This window comes from Ciconia boyciana, chromosome 2 (genome assembly GCF_034638445.1).
Source record: "Ciconia boyciana chromosome 2, ASM3463844v1, whole genome shotgun sequence".
NCBI lineage: Eukaryota > Metazoa > Chordata > Aves > Ciconiiformes > Ciconiidae > Ciconia > Ciconia boyciana.
In genome coordinates this window covers 62,333,968-62,354,545 of record NC_132935.1, presented here as the reverse complement: position 1 = coordinate 62,354,545, position 20,578 = coordinate 62,333,968, and the positions used below count along the sequence as shown (strand labels likewise).

The 20,578-nt window shown below is 36.3% G+C and overlaps 1 protein-coding gene across 1 annotated transcript in view; it reads right to left on the bottom strand.

Moving 5' to 3' along the window:
• DOK6 (docking protein 6) overlaps positions 1–20,578 on the bottom strand; it is a 263,651-nt gene that overhangs the window by 65,871 nt on the left and 177,202 nt on the right. The window contains exon 6 of the mRNA XM_072851317.1: positions 8,646–8,784. Within this exon, the coding sequence (XP_072707418.1) occupies positions 8,646–8,784 (139 nt within the window). The remainder of the gene's footprint in view (positions 1–8,645; positions 8,785–20,578) is intronic.

The window sequence follows — 20,578 nt, the reverse complement described above, 5'->3', positions numbered from 1 at the left end:
TCTGTAGGCTACTTTAGTTTACAAGAAACAGTTTTCTCAAAATAACAGATATGAGATTAATAATAAATTAAGCCCATTGGAGAACTGGCTTGAGAATTACTTTTCTAGTAATACTTAAGTCAACATAACCTGCTCCACTTTGGAGCTCCTGCTCCAAAGTCCATCAAAGAGACTTTGATGACATAAACCTACCAGCACAGTTATACAAGCAAGTTGTTTTAAATGTACACCATGCCAAAGAAAAGTTCCCTCCCATATTAAATGCTTCTCATAGTTTAGTTAAGGGGAGGGCTGGGAATAGCCAAATAGGGTTCAGTCAGGCATGCAACAACTACCATATAATTACAGCAACCATTCCTAATTTATCGCTCATATCACCCATGGCTTTTAGCAAATAAGACTGCTAATCAAGTCATCAATTTTGTTCAGGGAAAGTTCTTTGGCTCTTCACTTTCTGCATTTTCTAGAAACAAATATTAATTTCAGTTTGACAGTGTCTCTCCAACTGCTTTGATAACTATGTAAACATGCAATATTCTGCAAAGTACAAGAAAAGCAAAAAAAAAAAAATTACAAATGTGCTTATGTCACCAACCTTCAAATCTACTTATATTCAAATGCAACTTTGTCAAGTTGAAATAAATGATACCTGACTTCTAAGAATATGTACCTAGCTCTTTTAAAAGTTCCTAGAAATGTAGGTAGGTGGCTACATGGATTTTTAAAGCACCTACGTGCTAAATTCTCAGGAGGGTTTGCATCTTCAGATACCTTACTATGCAAACATCTTTGTCCTGTTGCATTTAAACAAACTAACCAGACCCTAGCTGCTGAAATGTTCACAATACAGCATACTTGCATGCAAACATATAAATGAGGTGAACAGAACAGGGAAAACAGTGTTCATAGGATTCATGTATACAGCTTCAGAATGGATTCATAGGATGGAGCAGGCTCCTGGCAGACAAGAAACCATACTCTCTCTGTTATAAGACACCTCTGTGAAGCTTTTATTACAAATTTTGGTTTAGCTCCTACTTTATATTAAGAGGAAGGCAGATTTCAATCTGAGTTTTAGGTAGCACAATAGACAGGAAGCTAGAAGAAAATTATAACATTATACAAAATATTCCAGAAATTTTTAAGAAGGAAAGAATGAGAGTAATTTCTAGGTTAGGATGCACATCCATGTAGTGAGGTACATGGGTTTTAGTCCCTAGGAGAGGGACTTTTTGCTTTCAAGATCGTCCAGCCCAATGGCTAGGGATAAGAGAGATTTCAAAATTGTGTCAGGCAAGGGAGGAATTGGATTTTTCCCACCATGCTCTGAATGAGAGCCCTCATGACTACAACCAGTTCAAAAACATTCAAAACTCCAGTGCAAGCTCTAGTGAATAGTTTTCAAATGGCAAAAGGGCATTTAAATTACATCACCAACTACCAAAATATCTGATACACTCTTATGCAAGGACTTGCCAGCTCTGCTCTCGCACCTACCCACGGCACTTACCTACACACTCCACAAACCTTTATGTTGTCTGCAGTGTTTCTGACATGATGAATAGCTCTGTTCCCCCACTGCGTACGAGCAGCTGCACTAACCCTTCATTACCACAGTAAAGACTTTCCCTGTACTGCAGTTTCATTCAAACACACAGCAAACATCCAGCAACAACCACCACCTGCAGCGTCCCCTGAAGAAGCAGGGCTTTACACCTCATCCTCTCACTGCCTGCAAGGTGCCCTATAGGAGACAGTAGACTCCTTCAGCTGATGGAGGAAGAGATGAGTAAAAAAGATGTTGACTTGGTAGGAAAGGAATAGGCAGAGGCCATGGAAGTTCAGCTTTCATGGCGGGATGAAGTATTTTCTTTTAGGAAGTGAATGGCATCTGCTGCATAGTTTTTGAATGCTGCTGCAGTATTTGAATGTCTGTGAATGTCTATGTTTCTCAAAAAATGCCAGTGAAATAAGTCTACATTCAAGAAAATATTTTCTTTCAAATCAGATTAAGAAATAAAACAGCTCCAGTTGGAGGAATCATTAACTGCCACCGAAACCAAATCTGAATTTTCACAAACCCCCTACTTTCTTCTGAAGTGGTGAATGTCGGGATTAGACTTGTGACCCAACTCTAGGATTTGCTTCATCCAAGTACACACAGTTTTCTGAGCCCAGGGACTAACAAAGAGCCTGGAAAAATTCTCAAAAAAATTCTCAGAGAAAAATCATATTCAGGAAAAATGTCATTATGTGCTTAATGAACCAAGAACCCTATGGAAAATTACTGATACTTATGGGAACTGGGTTTACAAAACTCAAACCTAAAAGTACACAGATTCTGACTTGGGGGAGCCAGGGGAGAAGAAGTCACATTCTTGATTTTGTGGTTAATCTTGGCAATATTTACAGATGGTCATGGCTTGCCAGTGGATAGACAGATCCTGCAGTGGAATACTCCCGATTTTCTATTATCGGTTTCCACCGCAAAGAAGGGTGAGCTTTACTTGTCTAGAAGTCCTCTCCTGCCAAAAGTGCTGCAAGGCTATTTCAGCTTTAACCTGTAACTTTCAAAGACCTCTAGAAGCAGTAATTGAAATAAGCTTCACAACACCTGTGAGAACCAAGTAAACAATTCACCAACTATGTATTGCAATAAAGCAGCCAGCTTTTTACAGGGTTATAAAGTTTCTAAATAAATATTATACAGCAACATCACACAGTAGTTTCAGATGGGAAATACAGAACAATATTGAGCTAAGTATTTGCATGAATAACTGACCTGAGGCTATACTTTAGCTTACATAAAGTGCATGACTTCATGAATGATCATATGTATTCAGAACCTCAGTACCTGAGCTTATACATAACTTGGAAACAGAAGAAAATGTACTAAGAGATCAGTGTGTCATGACATGGGATCATCTATGGATGAACTCTGGAATTTCCTTCTCCAGGTATTGACTTGACCCAAATACATTTAGGCAGAATTACAACATAAAAGAGCTTTGTCATATTAAGTAAATTGCAGTGCTGAAATGGAGCCCAAAAGACATATATTTTAACTAAATATTTCATATAATCATTGGGTCAGCAGCCTCCACTAGTGTCTCTCTGAATTTCCCATACTTCACAAGTTGAAAATAATAGTTATACCATTGCACAAAGATATAAATAACAACCATAAACTAGACAAAGCTCTGAAGATGCATTGGCATTGAAACCATCATTTTAAAATGAAAATTTAGAGTGTTTGATGTGTTTGTTGATGATGTTCGATACTGTAACGTTTCAATGAGTATGTGTTTAGGTTGTGATCAGGTTAAAAATACATGAAGAAATATGTAGTACAAACTTGTTTATAGAGCAAAGCTAAATTAAAAGTTCACTAATGCTGTTATTTTCTCCAGCCTCAGAGTTTGATTTTTTCTTTTCTGATTCTAAGACAATTTACATTGATATTCTTCATTCTATTTACATTCTTATTAATACCATGCCTGACAACCCTGTCATTTATATTTATCCTCAGACCAGTCCTGTGAAATACAGTTACCCTCCTCATTCTGTTCCAGATAAGAAAGAGAAAGATTAAATGACTCACAGGCTTATTTCTTAAGCACCTTCCTCTTCAACCTCTCCTTAAGCCCAGTTCCATTGCCTGATATTTGTCTTTGGCACATTCAGTCATTATTTCCCTCCTAATAATTTTTTTTAAAAAATAATATATAAACTCATAAATGTTATCTTTTTTAAATGACAGAACTTTATCATGATGACTCATTCACTTAAGTTAAATATTAGAGACAAGACTTGTAAATAATGAGAGTGGAAGAGAAATATACAGATGCGGTGTTTCATAAAGGTGTTTCTCTTCTGGTAAATGTTAAAAGGATCACAATCTAAAGTGACATTATTTTTACAGCTCTGCTGTCTAAAGCAAAACAATGGTCATAGAATATTTTCTATGATAATAAGTTACGAAACTTGCAGCATTATCATTTCCTCATGAATTTATACTTCAGTCTTACTGATGTTTAGTTAACTTCAACAGGTTAACATCAACTTTAGTGCTAACTTATTTAGAATTATTGTTTTACGCATTGTAAATTTTTATTCTTTTGAGATTACATAATAGGTTTTTATTGGCAGCTCTTGAAAGAAGTGACTTATAAGGTTACAAAGGTACAACTATTTCCTTAGGGTGCCTCCCTCATATGGGTAGTCATAACATGAGAAATCTACAGCTTTTAACCCCCCATTTTATACACTCGAACAACAATGGGTGCAGAAGTTACCTCAGGAGTGTTTTCAGTGGAGGCTGAGTGGCAGAAGATCAAAGCTGTCATTAGGGAGGAAAATCAGGTCTTAAATTCCAATGCCATGTGACAGTAAGCACATTGTCATCCTGGTGTAGAGGTTATATAGACAAGTGCTGCTGAGAACAGCTGTTTTCAGATACCAGTGTTTGAAAATTATCTTCACTGAGATTCTTTAAAAAGATCACCAAAACCAACATCATCTACTGATTGCAAGGAGGAGGATATTCAGCATTTACGGAGGGTGCATTATTCTTTTTCCTTCTCTCCTCACAATGGGATAATTGGGAAGATCTGATTGTTCACTTGTGCCTCTGTAAACCAATTCAGCTCAGTAACCCTGCAGAATCCTCTTCCTTTTAGCTAGTTTTTTTTTGCCAGTTTAGCAAACTTAATTGACTCCCTGGGTCAGATAAGCACCTGAGCTAACAGAAGGGAAGTGGAAGGAGCTTGCAGACCAGCCTGGGGACAGGTGAAGGGGGGAACAGCTGGTTGTTAGACACTCAGATGTGCATCTTCCATGCTCAACATGAGACTACAGTTAGAGGGGATACATGCTATTCTTGAGGTTATCACTTTTTTTTTTTTAATTCCAGGACTGCCAATTTAAAAACAAGGGGGGGATGGTGTGTATGTATGTGCAAGAGAAGAGCTATGTAAGAATGCAGACTATTCAGATGATAAAACCAGAGTTGATGACACTCTAATCTAGATAATACAACAGCACTAAATAAAATCTTGCAAATAGAAAGCCAGTCATTGTTCATTTTAATTAATCTGTTGTGTTGATACTCAAAAACCACTAACAAAACACTCCCGTATTGCCCCCTCCCCTCAAAAAAACACCCATAAACAAAAATTATCATCTATATTACAGGGATCCATTAGTGAAGACTGAAAAAAGTGAATATACAGATAACAATTTCCCAGGAAAGAATTTCAATTTAATTACTTGCATTGGCCCAAATTTGCTATTGTCCCAAACAAAGTGAGCATAAAACACTATCACTTTGCCAATTTAATGTTTCAAACTCAATCAAGAAGACCACCTGAGCTAAATTAGATCATTGTCCACTTTGCCATAGTATTTGAATAAAATCCAGTCTGCTTTGATCACAGTAAAACCAATAACCAACTCAAAACCACATCTATGCCAGGGATCATTGATCCCATATTTCAGGTCCTTCTTCCAGTGTTATAATTTGAAAGGGAAATCCGCAGCAGACAGAAGTGTGCACATGACTGCCTACTTAAACTGAGTGGGCTTCTCCTGCTTGTGATGACAATGAGGCAGACTTGGTACTGTATTAGCTGCTGCAGAACAATTTTGCTTCCATTCCATGCCCTTTTGAAGGTAATGGGAAGAATTAGTTTCCTTCTGATGTCTCTCTCTTATTAACATAGTTATCCAGCAAGTTACTTGGCTTGAGCAATGGATTTCTTAGCATAAAAATGAATTTATTGCTTAGTATTCTGAAGCAGCATTTTTGTGTGCACAGACCTCCATAAATGGAGTAAATGTGGCCTGTGGCTGCCTGCAATACCTTTATCTGACAAGTCTCTGGCAGCAGTAACTAATTTTACCTTTCTTCTGCCAGAATTTGTTTCTGGGTTTTTTGTGTGTTTTGTGTGTTTTTGCTTTTTTTAACAGTAAGACGATGTACTTTGTATATTCATTATGAGAACTAAGCATAATCTGTATATTTCATCAAGGTTGCTTTGGTAAAAAATGCACTTTGATTTCCTTTATAAGCTGTATTCACTTTTTATAATACTGGATTATAACCTATTATAAACTGGAAAAATTTAAATGAAACTCCAGTGTATTAATTACTTAAAATATGTTAACATTTAGGACAGAACACGGAAATATTCGAGTCCTTTCTAATATATCACTTCTAATGACTGGAAGGAAGAAGTAAAGATGGAATTACCGTTACATTTCTTCCCTTTTTCTGATTTGTATAATAATGGATATACCATTAAGCTTTCTTTACTTTAAAAAATTTATTTCATTTTCACCTTAAAAAAAAAAGATTTAATTCTATACTATTAAGCATGAGCTGTTCATTACAGAAAGAGTCAGGAAAGGGCAAAACCCCCCAAGTATAGAACTATGGATACAAAGGATCAAAGGTCAAGCTTTGGGAAGACCTAAAAGACATTTATGGCCTCTAGATCCCCGATTTAAAAATATACTTTTGCTTGTATTACAATTTCCGATCTTATGGAAAAAATATACATAGGCATTTGGTGAAACTGTTGGATTTAGTTATCGGAGAAGCAATTATACTTGATAAAAGGAAAATAACATATACTTAGTCTATTTAATATCTTCAGATTTTGTTTCTAATATGAATACAACTCAAATGCTGCAGATGACACAGATGACCACTTAAATGTTCAGCACCCCATCAGTTAGGTGCAGCAGAGCTTCCAAAACTAAACCAACATTAGCTTACTAGTTAAAGTATAAAACAAACAGATTTTTCAGCCTCTTTTACACAGCCCACAGCTTCTACGCAGCCTACAGCAACCTACAGCAGGCCTACTGATCTCCCTCTGCTGATCACAGCACAGCCTCATCCAGGAGCCAAGTACATGATACACTGCGTGGCTGATGAGTCATTTCTATTCCTCAGCCTGCTCTCAGAGTTTGATATTATGTACCATATGGCCACAGCCTTCATAAATGAGGTTTCGAGGAAATCATCTGACGGCAGAACGGAAATGGCTTTGCTAAGCAGCAAAGCTGCTAATCGATAGGTGGAAGACCTGAAAGTGGTGGTTCCATGAAAGGAAAATCCTGTATAATCCTGGTCTAAGCACTTATTATGGCAGCATGAAAATGCTCTAATTTCTTTTACTGGTGTAGACACTTTAAAAGCAAACATATTTATAATGATGTTGTTTCCTGGTTTTGGACTATTATTCAATCACTTTCTGCCCAGCAGCATGCAGGGTTTTTTGCCAGCACTTCTGCTACTTCAGATACTCTTCCATTTACTCTATCATCTTGTCTTGAACTTTCCAGCAATTGCTCCTGTGTCCCTAACCTTATTTTAATCTTGATTGTGAACTCTCCTCTTCCTGCTTTTTCTGTCCAAAGTTTGTGCATCTCAGTTATTGTGCAAATGCTCCTACTTTGCCTAGTTTTATTGAAAAACTCATCCACCTTTCTTCATAAACCACTAAAAAGTCAATTTTTATGGCTTCCCATCTCAGATCTTACTTAGAGACATGCAGAGTCTGAGGGGAGCATTCAACATAACTGACATTTGACATGGAAATCTAAGTCTTTTCCAAGTTTCTTTTTCAGTAAATAGAGGAAGATAGACTTATCTGGGAAGTAATTAGGAGGAAGAGTTGAACATTGGGGTCTTTAGTTGCCCTTTGCAAGAGCCTTTCTCTCAGGAGTGTGAGCAAGATATTTTGACAGTGATGAAGTGTGTGGGGAGAGGATCATGTAACTCACGTTTGCATGACTGTGGGCACGTATATGGTGGGCGAGGGAAGGAATGAAGGAAGAAAGAGTCACTGGAAATGGTGCAATTAACCTCACATATCTTTCTAGGGACAAAGATACATGGAGAATTGTGGTTATCTGAGAAGAAAAGCATGCAGACCAGGTTCCCTGGCCTCCCCATATGTTTCCTCTCTGGTGGATATAAAGGTACCTTCAAACCACAGTTGAAAGTTAGCTTTCCAGAATGATCATTTATGACCATCTCTACTTCTAAGCATACAGGTAACACTTTTTTCTTTCTGTCTTAAAAAACTCCAAACTTTTCAGTGGTCACTTAAAGATAAATTGTGCAAACTGGAAATTCTGAACTTAAAATTAAAAAATAGCTTTTTTTGACCTCACATTGCATTGGTACTTATTACAGTGTAGGGGAAGTAATTTCTTTCAGGGTTTAAGAAAAACAGAACGTGTCTTCTGTCACCTAGGAGTGTTTATACTGGACTTTTTTTTTCCACCTGTGAGGCCATGAGGAGCAAATAACACTTATTCATCGATAGTCAACTCACAGCTGGCTTCTGCTAAAGGCTTAATCTTTGAGTAACAGAGCCACAATTTTCAAGAAAGTAACCACGGATCTCATGCTTAATGGTATCCACCATTCCAAAAAGACACCAACAATAGATCATTGTGTAGCACATGCTGAAAATCCCTGACCATGAAAGTACATAAATCCAAAAGTCTGTTTTGTTTTAGCCGCACAGCTAATACCATCATTATGGCTGAATCCATGGACTGCCATTACTCCATACTTTTGTTCATTACTAATTTTTATAAGTTTAAAGATTTTGGTGAAGGGACCTTACCCGTGCCTTCTGTTCCATCTCCATCATCAATCTTTCATGTTGCTCTGCTATTGCCAGTGTTGCAGAATGGACTTTCTGATATATCATTTCCCCTTCTCGTGTCTGAAAGGTGAACAGCCCTTCTCCTGTGTCACACATCCTGCAGTGAGATTTAAGCAGAACGGAGGGAAAAAAATGAGTACTGTGTAATTTTTATCTAACTATTATAAAAAGTGCACACTTTGCAGTAGAAAATGCCAACTTTTGTATTTAAACTCTGGGATTCTGAACGTCCGCAGTTACTTTTACCCTTGAAGAGAGACGTATTCCAAGACATGTGCGTAACCATGAACATAACCTTTAAATTCAGTTTTAATCATCCCCTGGATAGTGAAAAATAAGTCCCATCATAGAATAAAAACTTGAGGTAATACAGTCAGCTATTTACGGCATTGTTTCAAATGTCTGCACTGGTAAATGGGAGCTAAACTTAATTCTCTTAACCAATTGATGCCAGAAGTTCGTAGCACATCATGACTTTGAAAAGTTGACATTTTAAGAGAACACTGACCAATTAAAAATGCTATTATGGCTGATCACTGCAAAGAAGCTGTACTGAAAGACAGCATTAAGAGGGTTAGATTATAACTGTCTCTGTTAGTACATTTATGTGAGGCAGCGTCTAAAGCTATCTTGATAATTACAAAAGCCATTCAGTCTATTTGACAATAGGAACAGTATTTCTGTAGTATAAGAAGATTAAATAGTGAAAAAAAGCCCCAGAAAAAAAATTTACTTTCTCCTTTTGAGAGAGCAACTGCTACTATCCTTATCTGTGATATCGCTGTGGCATTATTCTGAGGAAGAAGAGTGGTATACGGTAAATGCAATGACAAAGAAGACTGAGAAATATAGAAAATGTGAGTAGACAACAATGTTAGATTGTTGAGTGACTGTTACTTCAAGGATATATACTATGTTAAACAGCGGTGCAATTCGACGTATTTATATTAGTAGTTCCATTACATTATCAGTGCCTGATTTCTGTATTTTTATAGAATTCTTCTTGCAATTTTAGAAATCAAATTAAAAAATCCTTTTTGTTTGGTCTGATACTTCCTGTAAAGGTTTTCAGTTATCTGTGATAGAAAAATGCTGACCTGAGTTACTGATGCATAACATTCTTCAACAACAGAAAGATTTTGATTTGCCTTAAAATACCAGATTCCTTTAATGTTTTGGTGGTTTACATTATTTTTAAGGACATCTAATTTTTTTAATATTCCAACACCTTTAACATGGCCCCAGAAAGCTCATGAATTAAAAAGCATTTTAGAAAAACGTGTGCCAAATAGTCTAAGATTCTAACAGAAAATGTTGGAGGCAGAAACAGATAAAACAGAGGTGCTTCTGGAAAATAGCTGGTGAAAATACTTAATAATAATCAACTGAGGTGTTGAAAAGAAAGTCATAGTCTTAAGAATAGATGATTCACTATATTATCCATATAGATATTATCCATAATTCTGGAATAAAAATAGCCTTCCCCATCCCAAGATGTAAAGAAAATACAATCCCCTTTTAGACAGGTATTATTTGACCAGTATTAATGTGGTGTGCCAATTAATAGATTAAAAAAGAAAAGCTTTTGTATTAAATTCCAACGGAGATCAAGATCCCTGATGTAAACATTTAAGGTATTTTATATCCTTATCCACAATTCTCCAAAGATCTTCTGGAAGAAATAAAACATCTCCAGAGTTTTGCAACATTATGGCAACGGCCTTTCAGATCCCTCAGGGCATCATATAGCTGGTACTCTGCTTTTGTGTAAAGAGATCTTAATAAAATTCAAACAGCGTGAAATGGAAAGTCTGGAAAAAATGACGAGGTTTCAGAAACTGAAGCAAAATATGATCTCTTTGTTGGTTTCAGAGGATGAAAAATCCTCAGGGATAAAAACAAGGAATCAGGCAACAGGGCATGATTAAGATTCAGGAGTTAAGCCGCTGGTTTTAACTGAGCAAAACCTAGCCACCACCGCTGCTGATCAGACCAGCGTCTGTACCGTCTGCACGAGCCCCGGGTAGAGGCAGTGGTGTGGGCTGCAGCACTGCCCTGGCACCTCGATCACTGCACAAGACAGCACTGTGGGGCCCTACTTGCCAACCGCAGCGGGTGACCATGACCCATGTGTCATGCCAATGACGGAAAGCCATTGATGGCAGCCTCCCCGTGTCTGGATCGTGGGCTTCCCTGGCTAATGCTGGATGATATGCACACAGCCACTCAAAACTGGAGGTGGAGGAGAATTATGGGCATAATTTTTTTAAAGTGCTGAATTCCCCTAACTTGCTTTGAAGTTTAACAGGACTTAAAAGCCTCAAGAACAGAGCAATTGGTACCTGGTACGTCTGAGCTCTGTAAAAACAAAGATTGTTAGAATAAAACTTTCTTTCTTCCATCTAAACTTGTTACTAGTAATCTGTCTCCCAAGAAGATGAATGCCTTTGCCATAGTGAAGTTTTCCTGTTCAGCTCCTCAGGATGTTATTGCTTTACTCAGATGAAATTCTGAGTTTAGACCTTCTAGTCTAGTCTAGTCTAGCCTAGTATTTTCTAGTTTTTTCTAGTCTTTTCTATTTTCTGTTCTATTCTATTCTAGTTATGACACCAAGAGCAGCGGCATGTTTTAGGGTTAGTTTCAGTCTTTCTAGAACAAGAAAACACAAACTAAAATAGAAACACTCCTAAGCATGACGAAGATGGGGACAGGGAAAGGGGTAAGTGTGCTATCCTAAGCTTAAGAATTTTGCCAAAAAAACAGAGGACCTTTACTTATCTGACCAATGGGAAAGCCCATAAGCTGAAACACACTTCTTGTTCTATTTACAGTCAAAACATAGTCAGCAGAACAAATAAACTGTTTTCTCTACAACCTCTACTAGATGCCAGATAACTGTCCATTTAAACTTACAGTTTCAGGTTTAGCCTTGTGAATGTGTTGCTTTATTACCACTGAAAGTGAAATAACTGTGGGTAAATTCAAATTTATCTATGTTCAAAGCACACATGGTTGTTTAGTTGTGTCCTTTTGTGGTTACTATGAATTATATTTTAAAATCAATCAATTGCTGCTTGAAACTTTTCTCAAAACCTTTAAAAAACTCCATGTTTTCTACTAACCTTTTAAAATGAAAAATGACATTTTCCAAAGCATAGATCAAAACCTTTCATAATTATTACTTTTTGCTTTTCTGCAAAATAGTTTTCTGCATTTTTGATACTTAATAAACAAAAACTTGATTATAATTTTATGTCAGTTTGGTAACATCTTCATAACTTTTACATTTCCTAGAATGACTTTAGAGAAAAGACAGAAGAAAGGTGTGGGCCTTTTCTTTTCCTGGTACTCTCACAGTTATGCACTGCGACCCAACCAACTCCGTATGACCTTCACTGCCAAAAAATTTCACTGATTTTGTATACTTTAATCTTTTGATGAGAAACTTAACAGTCTGCAGATGCTTGAAATCATGCTGATGTTAGCTTCTCTATTTCTGTGTTTTCCAACTTTAAAACAGGAATGTCATTAACCTGTGCCTTAGGATACTTAAAGATTCAATGCATTAAAATGTATGAAGTGCTTTGACTGAAATAGGAAAGTGCATTTTTTCTGTATTATTACAGAATGATATAATTGGGCAGATAATGAAACCAGTAGATAAACAGTGTTGCAAATAATTGTAAATTTTTTACTCCTTAAAATACTGCCAGAGGTTTTCACAACCATCATTGTTAGTTGGAGAAGGTGAGAGCTAAGATTGCGGCCCAGGACAAACTGGATTCAGAGATCAACAGTGAAAGTTCTTGCTTTTAGTCAAAGGTAGAGATTCTGTTCAAGCCAAAGAGATTTTCCAACCAGTATTGTCAGATTTTTTCAACATTTCACAAATTCACACAACGGTTTCCCACTGCCTCTGCTCACTACAGTAACTTCGGTCTTTTAGAGCAGAATCAATACTACGTATTAACCTTGTAGAATTCCCTTCAAAAAGGAAACTTTGTTGACTTGATTTGACCACCATTTACATATGGTACTTTTTCCCAAATAGAAGTTCATGCTCTCATGTCATGGTTGAAATATTTTAAAAGTTTAACAGTGCAATATTCAGCAACTGCATAAGAGGACAAGATTTTGACATCTCAGCCTCATTTCACTCTTTCGGTAAAGGGTAAAATGCATTTTTACAATAATGAAGGTTGTCTGAAAATTGAGATGCTCAGAAACATTATTTGCTTTAAGTCCTTGATTTAAAAGAAAGGATAAATGACAATCGTAACTAGAAAACTTGTAGTTCTTCATATATCTAAATCTAATTTTTAATGGATCCGAATGATTTCTTTTTACACATAAATAATTAAGCATTAAAGAAATAATGGCTGATTTGTAAATTCATTACTCAAAAGTATATAAAACTACATACAAATAACTAAAAAAAGGTAAACATTCTCAAATAGGCACTGAAAAAATATCATAAAATACTATTACTATTAATAACTAATTACTATTAATAACTAATACATAATAAATAACTACTACCCTAGTTTAGTATTTCTAGTTCTTTAAATAAAAATGGACTTTAAATTTTTAAATGAGAACAGACCATGAATAGGTATTGTCCAGTAATCAGAGTGCTAAAGGTTACCAGTACCAAACTGGACGGTTAGGTCACATAGTCTGCACTTAATATGAAAAAGCTGTTTACTCAGACACTTCAAGACCCAGAAATGAAGTTAGTTAGTGCTTATTTCCTGTATGCTGAAGAAGGTTCTACCTATGGGACCAGACCTGTAACTGTCACAAGTTGAGCAGTAAATAAAAGACAGCCTTTCTTTCAAGCCTTGAAGCTGTGGCTGTCAGTCAGGAAAGAACTAATTGGTATGCAATATTTAACTCTGAACTGAGACACTTATTTCTGGTGTTGCTACAGCTTTGATTTTCAAAAAAGTGGTGGAAACTAGCAATTTTGCCTGCAATTTAATTAGATGATCAGAGGAGACACACAAACACTCTCTCTCTTGTGTATATCTAACTTTTGTTCTTTCCTTGTTTGTTGTTATCTCAACTTGAGCTAAGCCATTTTGACAGAAATCCTGTTTGTTCTTTGTGTGCAAGGACATTACACACAGCATACGCTAAAGACAGGCTAGCTAACCAGTAGACCTCACTAAGAAATGAATGCAAAGCTCCCCTGAGGGTCCAAATTCTTTGCTCATTCCAGCTTTCAACACATGCTAGCTTGCTTTCTCCCAAAGTTGTTCTTTTCGGAGAAAGCAAAAAAAAAGCAAGGAAAGCAAATAAAATCTTTGTGGCTGGGGTATATTTAGATAAAAATCTCCTTTTATACTGAGGAATACCTATCAAAACAACTTCAAAATAAACTACGTATGTTTTTATAAAATTGTAAGTCAACTTCTATGTTGAAAGGATAGAAAAACAGAGGAAGAAATAAAAAAATGTTTATAAGAATCCTAACTTACAATAAAGCAGGCAAAAAATGAATACATTTGGTGGGGGAATCAATAAGAAAAAAGATAACTACATAAATAGGATACGTATGGGACCTAGGAAAGGTCTATGAGTGAAGCAGAGAGAAGACAATTAATGGGAAATGTGCACCAAGTGTAATTAATTCAGGTATAGAACTTTGACAGCAGACATGGTTAGAAAGACCTAAAGTTGGGACAAGGTAGGTGAAAGCGGGGAAAATGTCCTACGAAAAATCTGTGAAAGGGAAATGAAGATCACCAACATGAAGCACAGCAACGATATAAAGAGCAACATCCAGAACATCCAGACCAAGCAGACACAGACTCTCTAAATCTTCCGAGTGTAGCCTGTTACTCATACCGTATGTGAATAATGAGTTAGATTGCCATGCTTTGCTGTCAGCGTTTCAGGGTTTTATCCAAAGTGTTAAACAGGTATCCTGGCAATTTTATGATCTGAGAAGCAAATAATGAAAATTATCTGATATATGAGGCATCTGCCTCCCCCCCTTAATGAAGGTTATTTACTGGCAAGAATATACAACACGAAAAAGTAATTATGCATGATATCTACTAATTGCTGGCTATAGACATTCCTCCATAACATTTATTGTCAACTTCAGCTGAGGTGGGTAACTTTCCACTGTTCTTGCACATGCTTATGAGATATAGATAACAGTGTTTAATCTTAAATTAGCTTGCTTTCGTGTGGAATCTCCTGGAATTTGGCCTGAGTTAATACAGGGAACATGAAGTATTACCACACCTCTGATATGGCTCAGTAACTTGATCATGGAGCTTAGCCCTGAAGATTTGTTCAATGTCAGATCTTGTATTTCTTGAGTCATCCTCAGCATTTTTAACTAAAAGAACTAAAGGATCCTTTATGCCATCAAAGCAGCTTTCCTACTAAGACCATTTATGGCAACATTTTGCAATTCTGAAAAGGAAAATGCTGACAGATGGAGTGGAAATGAGTGTTGATTTGCTCCCAGGTAGCTGGGATTCCATCACTCAGAGGAATCCAGCAGTCCTTCTCAAATATTTCCTAGAGGATCTTAATACTTTCCAAGTGATAGTTGCACATCTTTTTAAGATATTATATGCAGTTGCAGTAACAAAAAATCTTATGTGCTAGTCTGATGAATACATTGCTAGTCTTTCTGAACAGAGATGCATTACCCTACAAACTTTCCCTCTAAAAGGGAGATTTGTTGTGTGAATAGTGTTTTTTCCCAGTAAGATGATTATTTCTTTTTCTTCCTAAACCAAATGACCATTTAAGTGGTATAATATAATATAAACAAAAATTTTCTCATAAAAGTATGTTTTTATTTGTTTTGTCAGATGGGAGAGATTTCTGTACAGTACTAGTGGTAATTATGCCTCTTGGGATATTTTTTCTTCTCATTGCCTGTGCTGCCTCTACAATCGCTGTCTCTGCGTTGCCCTCTGTGATAGCACATTTAGACTAGTGGGGCATATATCACACTGCTAAAGCTTCAGGGATGCTAACCCATTCCTGCATGTCAGATGCTTTCCACCTTTTGCTTAATGGAAGTACAGAAAGCAGGCTGTGTCTTCCTCTGGACTATATCAATGATTGTCCACTAACACTGTAATTCCCTAATTCATTTCCACCAGGTTTATCCCTGTCCATAAGGCACAGTGGAAAAAAATGTATTTTATGGTTTTTTTCCCCGAGGTTCAGTTTTGATAAGAAGGTGGGTTCTGTCTGGGACTTGTTTCAGACCACTTTTATTTGGTTGCTACCAAGCTTTCCAATCTATTCTCATAAAAATGTTCTTATTTATATTAATTACTTTAATATATCAGAATAAATGTAACTAGTGCTGAAGAGTTAAAGATAGTAACTCATTCTCAATGCTATTTACAGTATAAAAAGCAGAAAAGATTACTTTTATTGAAGTCATGTATAAAAGGTGGAATGTGGAGGTTGACATATAATTATGAAATATATCCATATGTAATGGTAAACATGCTGTGCAGAGGCTCTGTTTCCTATTTCCTAGACCCTAGAAACTAAACTGTAGCAAATAAAAGAAGCAATTTTCTGGAGCCTAAGAAGCTGAATCCCAAACACTTTACTATGACTATAACTACATTTTTTGTCTCTTCCTGCTTATAGACATAAAACATGACCTAGAGATTTTGATGGGGAAGATTGAACTGTGCTGTTTGTGCTTTATCACCTCTAAGTAAGAAGGATTCTGCGTTGCACATGAAAATTACCCTCTTTTGTCAGTATTCAGTTCATATTATTTGAGAAATCATTCTAGGTAATTAATGCATATGTATATGCAAAACAATCCACTTCATAGAGACTTTTGACTCCCTAACTTTTTCCTTAAAAAAATAAATAATCACATATATTATGCAAAAAGAGAATTTATCAAAAACAAAGAGAGGATAATAAAACCAATTGTTGACATGTTCTTAAATACACAAGACATTTGCATTTTTGACCGCTTAAGTAACAGAACAAACATGAAAATATTGTTAGATAATTAGTTCTGTTAGGTTGTAAATCTTCAGTCTTGTTGATAATGATGAAATACTATTTGAGAGTGTCTTGGATGAGTATCTATTTTTAGCAGCTCTGTGAAAGATAAACCAAGAACTCATATATTACTATTATCATTTTAGCACAGAAGTAGCAGTTATAGTTGGCTGCACAACAAACAGACCAATGAAAAACATTGGTCTGAGAAAAACAAAGAGATTGCAAGGACTACAAACAGCTACACTTTTTTGATTAAACCTTTTCACTCATCATGGTTTGGCTATTATTTTTCATCTCACTTTTGAATGAAAGGGGTATAAGTTCCAAGTCCTGGAAGCTGGGATCATATTCAAATATAAATATTTGCTACAGGACTTCTGCCACCCTGTTAAGACCTATTATTCCCCAATGAAGACAAACACATCCCATAACAATATTAGTTCCTCTCACTGTCTTCCATAGCAGAACACAGGTGAAGCAGCATTAAACTACATGAATACCATTGACTTTGGCAAATACAAAAATGTTAGATATAAAACCCCAATAAGGCCATTACTGGTTAAAATAAACGATAGTGTAATAATACAGGAGCCCTGTGGCAGCACATCACTACTTGTTACAACAGAAGCAATAAAACAGTGGTCCAGGATCTTTATTTTCTTCTTTTTTTCCTTCTGGAGCCCTAAAGTCACTGTTAGGTTTGGGACTACTCCTTGCCCAGGGTGTTGCAGATAGAAATCCTCTCAGATGATACTCGCTAGAGTCTGAATTAATTCTGAACACAGTGTGACACACTTCTGAACTTACTTATAGAATCATAGAATCATAGAATCATTTAGGTTGGAAAAGACCTTTAAGATCATCTAGACCAACTGTAAACCTAACACTGTCAAGTCCACTCGATCCTCTCTCAGGAAGTAATGAGTTTTGTAAGACGGAGGCATCTGCCAGTTAACAGATGTTAGCATAGTAACAGCCAAGGAACTAATTTGCGTAGGTATAATTGTTCATTTTACTTCATCTTTGAGGAACTTGGGGTGCCTAGAAGCTATGACACTGGACACTATTGTAAAGGTGCCAACAATATTTGGAGTAATTGATCATGGTCAACCTAAAAGTTAAACTAAAAAGAATTAATAAAAACCAGTTTTGCATCTGCACATACCAACAAATATGATATTAAGAATTTAACATAGGACCACATTTGAAGTGATCTACAAGAAGATTTGTCTTATAATGCCTCAATAACCTCTCATCTTTGTATTGAATGCTATTGGAAACACATTGCACCTACCATGATGCAGACAGATACTGTGTTTGTGTCATTACTCTCCTTTTTATTTTGACAGAAAGCATAGGAAACAGGTATTTCATGCATTTTGATCAAAGTATATCCACTTAAGGAGAAGAGGGAAAATTTATGGAGGGCTGAACAGGAATGAACTAATACAATTAATATTTTTGATGGATGAATAATATCAAGACAATAGAAGTAAAAACTATTAAGGAACTGATATAGAGCCAGGTTTAGAACCATAGAACCAGGAAAAAAAGTGAGTTAGTCACACTTAATTATAATGTGTATTCAAAACATCAGTTTTCCCAGTTTATGGAAAATTAATGCTGCATTCTCTCGTTTCAAAAGTGGGACACAAAAAGTGCAATGATGAACAGCACACACTGAGCACTCTGCTGAGTTTTCTGAGTTTTGACTGCTTCAAAACAAGGCATTTCAAGTGCGTCCCCCATCTCCTCCCCTTTTAAATACACCATCAATGATGGTTTTGGCCACTTAAAGCATTTATGGTCAGCCACTCCCTGAAGCTTTCAGTATACTATAATTTTATTGTGATGGGGATTTAAACACTGCTGTCTTCTTTCAGTGTCACTCTCTTCATCTTCAAGGTATGAGAGCTACCGCTTTGACCATTGTGGCCACAGAGGAATTTTCAGAAAGTCATATGCAAATATTATGGGCAGACAGGGTTGGTTCAGAGACACTCACCATGCTATGTACATACACTAATGAGTAATTAACATATGCTAATGATATCCAAGGACTCATCAACACTAACCTCAAAACTGGCAGGTTGTCAACTCCAGTTTGGGAGCAACCTGCCACAGCAGCAACCCCTGGGACAGACAAAAGCACCAGGGATGAGACAAGGTAGGGATTTCTTTAAAAAAAAAAAAGATGTATTTCTCAGGTGCTGGCAGTAAGAACTGAAGATCTTAGCTGAAGGCCACGTTTCTGGTCTGAACTCTACCTAGACATGCATACAGATGCAAGTGGTCAAATAACGCTTTTGGTGGTAAACTGGATGTGCAATAATAACATAACATCAAAAAATAATTACAGAAAATGTACAGCCCCCAACACAAGTATAAAACATTAATTGAACTTCCACCAATTTTCTGCATGTGGTATTTAATTCAGAGAGGAAACATGTCTTCCCTCCCACTTGCTTTAACTTTTCATCTTTGATATAAACCGGGCAGAAGTGGACAGATTTTCCCTGTTCTCTCAATTGCAAAAAACAGCAATTCTGTTATGGATTAAACAACTCGCACAGCATTCACCTGCCACATCTCTGAGTCCAGCTTTGATTGTGTATATGATATCCTTGTGTTAGTGCTTCCAGCAGTGGGAAAACTCTCTGTAAGGATTTTTCATTAGCCTGATAGGTAAAATCAATTGTAGTTTGTGTTCAGGTAAGTAGCAGCTTGATAAGGGCTTGAGAATCCTCAAAATATTTTTTGTAAAATTTTGTTTCATAAAAGAAGACACTCCTTTCAATTACACAAGTAAGTGGGTAGGAAAAGGTACAAGTGGATAAAAGGAGTGTAAAAACAAAGAAACAAAAAAAGAGAGTCCTGCAAAAGAAAATCATCACAAAGAATCACATGTATCAAATCATGCAGAAAAAGGACAGGAAAAGTAAGCAAAAGGATGAAAAATAAGCAGAAAGCAGTATTTATAGTTTATAGTTACATGCTTGAGCTCCCCACATATTTTCCAAGAAATATCTTCTTTCTAAAATGTCATGGGTTGCAGTGGCTAGCCATTTTCTGATGTTTTGATAAATGTGTATATCCACCTCTGATTAACAGCAATCAGTTGAGCTGATTAGGTTCTCTTAGCTGAATATCTATTATGAGTTCTATGTGAAACTACTGATGCTGTACTGGATAAAGACATGTTTTATACTATCTTTAGTGAGGATTTTACTTGAAACAAAAAGATTTAAGTAAGAATGGCAAGAACTGTGGCCATTGTGTGCATGTGCCACCATTTATTCTTGGTAAATATTCCCTCAGACCAGTTTTTTGCATAGCACAAGATGCTCCTAATTGACAAGAAATGCACCTTGACAAGTCCACCAGAACAAATTTGGAACAGTAGAATCTAAAAGTATGAAATGCATCTTCTCTAATAGATAAAATTTTGAAGCACAGCATGCCTGTTCTCTTCCCAGGGAACTTGGGGCATTGTTAGAAAGCAAAATGAAAAGAGCAATTGTCCTTTGCTGTGAAAAACCACTAACAAGCTACTTTTACACTGGAGCTTACTTGTCTAGTTCAATATTTCAGTGTTTAGGCTTCTACTGTTCTACACTGCCTTAGTAATATTTTTATAAGAAATTTATAACAGCTCTGAATGCTGGAATGTGTCAATCCCTTCTGTCCATGATTCTGTATGCCAGGTTTAAAAAAATCCATGAACTATAGACGCAATACCTACCGGCTTCATCAAACATTTCTATATGGCTATCCAAAAAGAAAGCACTAGAGGTGGCAGAAGAGAAAGGGTACAAATCCCTTATGGGCAGAATGATATATAATGGATATTCATAGTTCTTATGCAGCAAAAGATGACC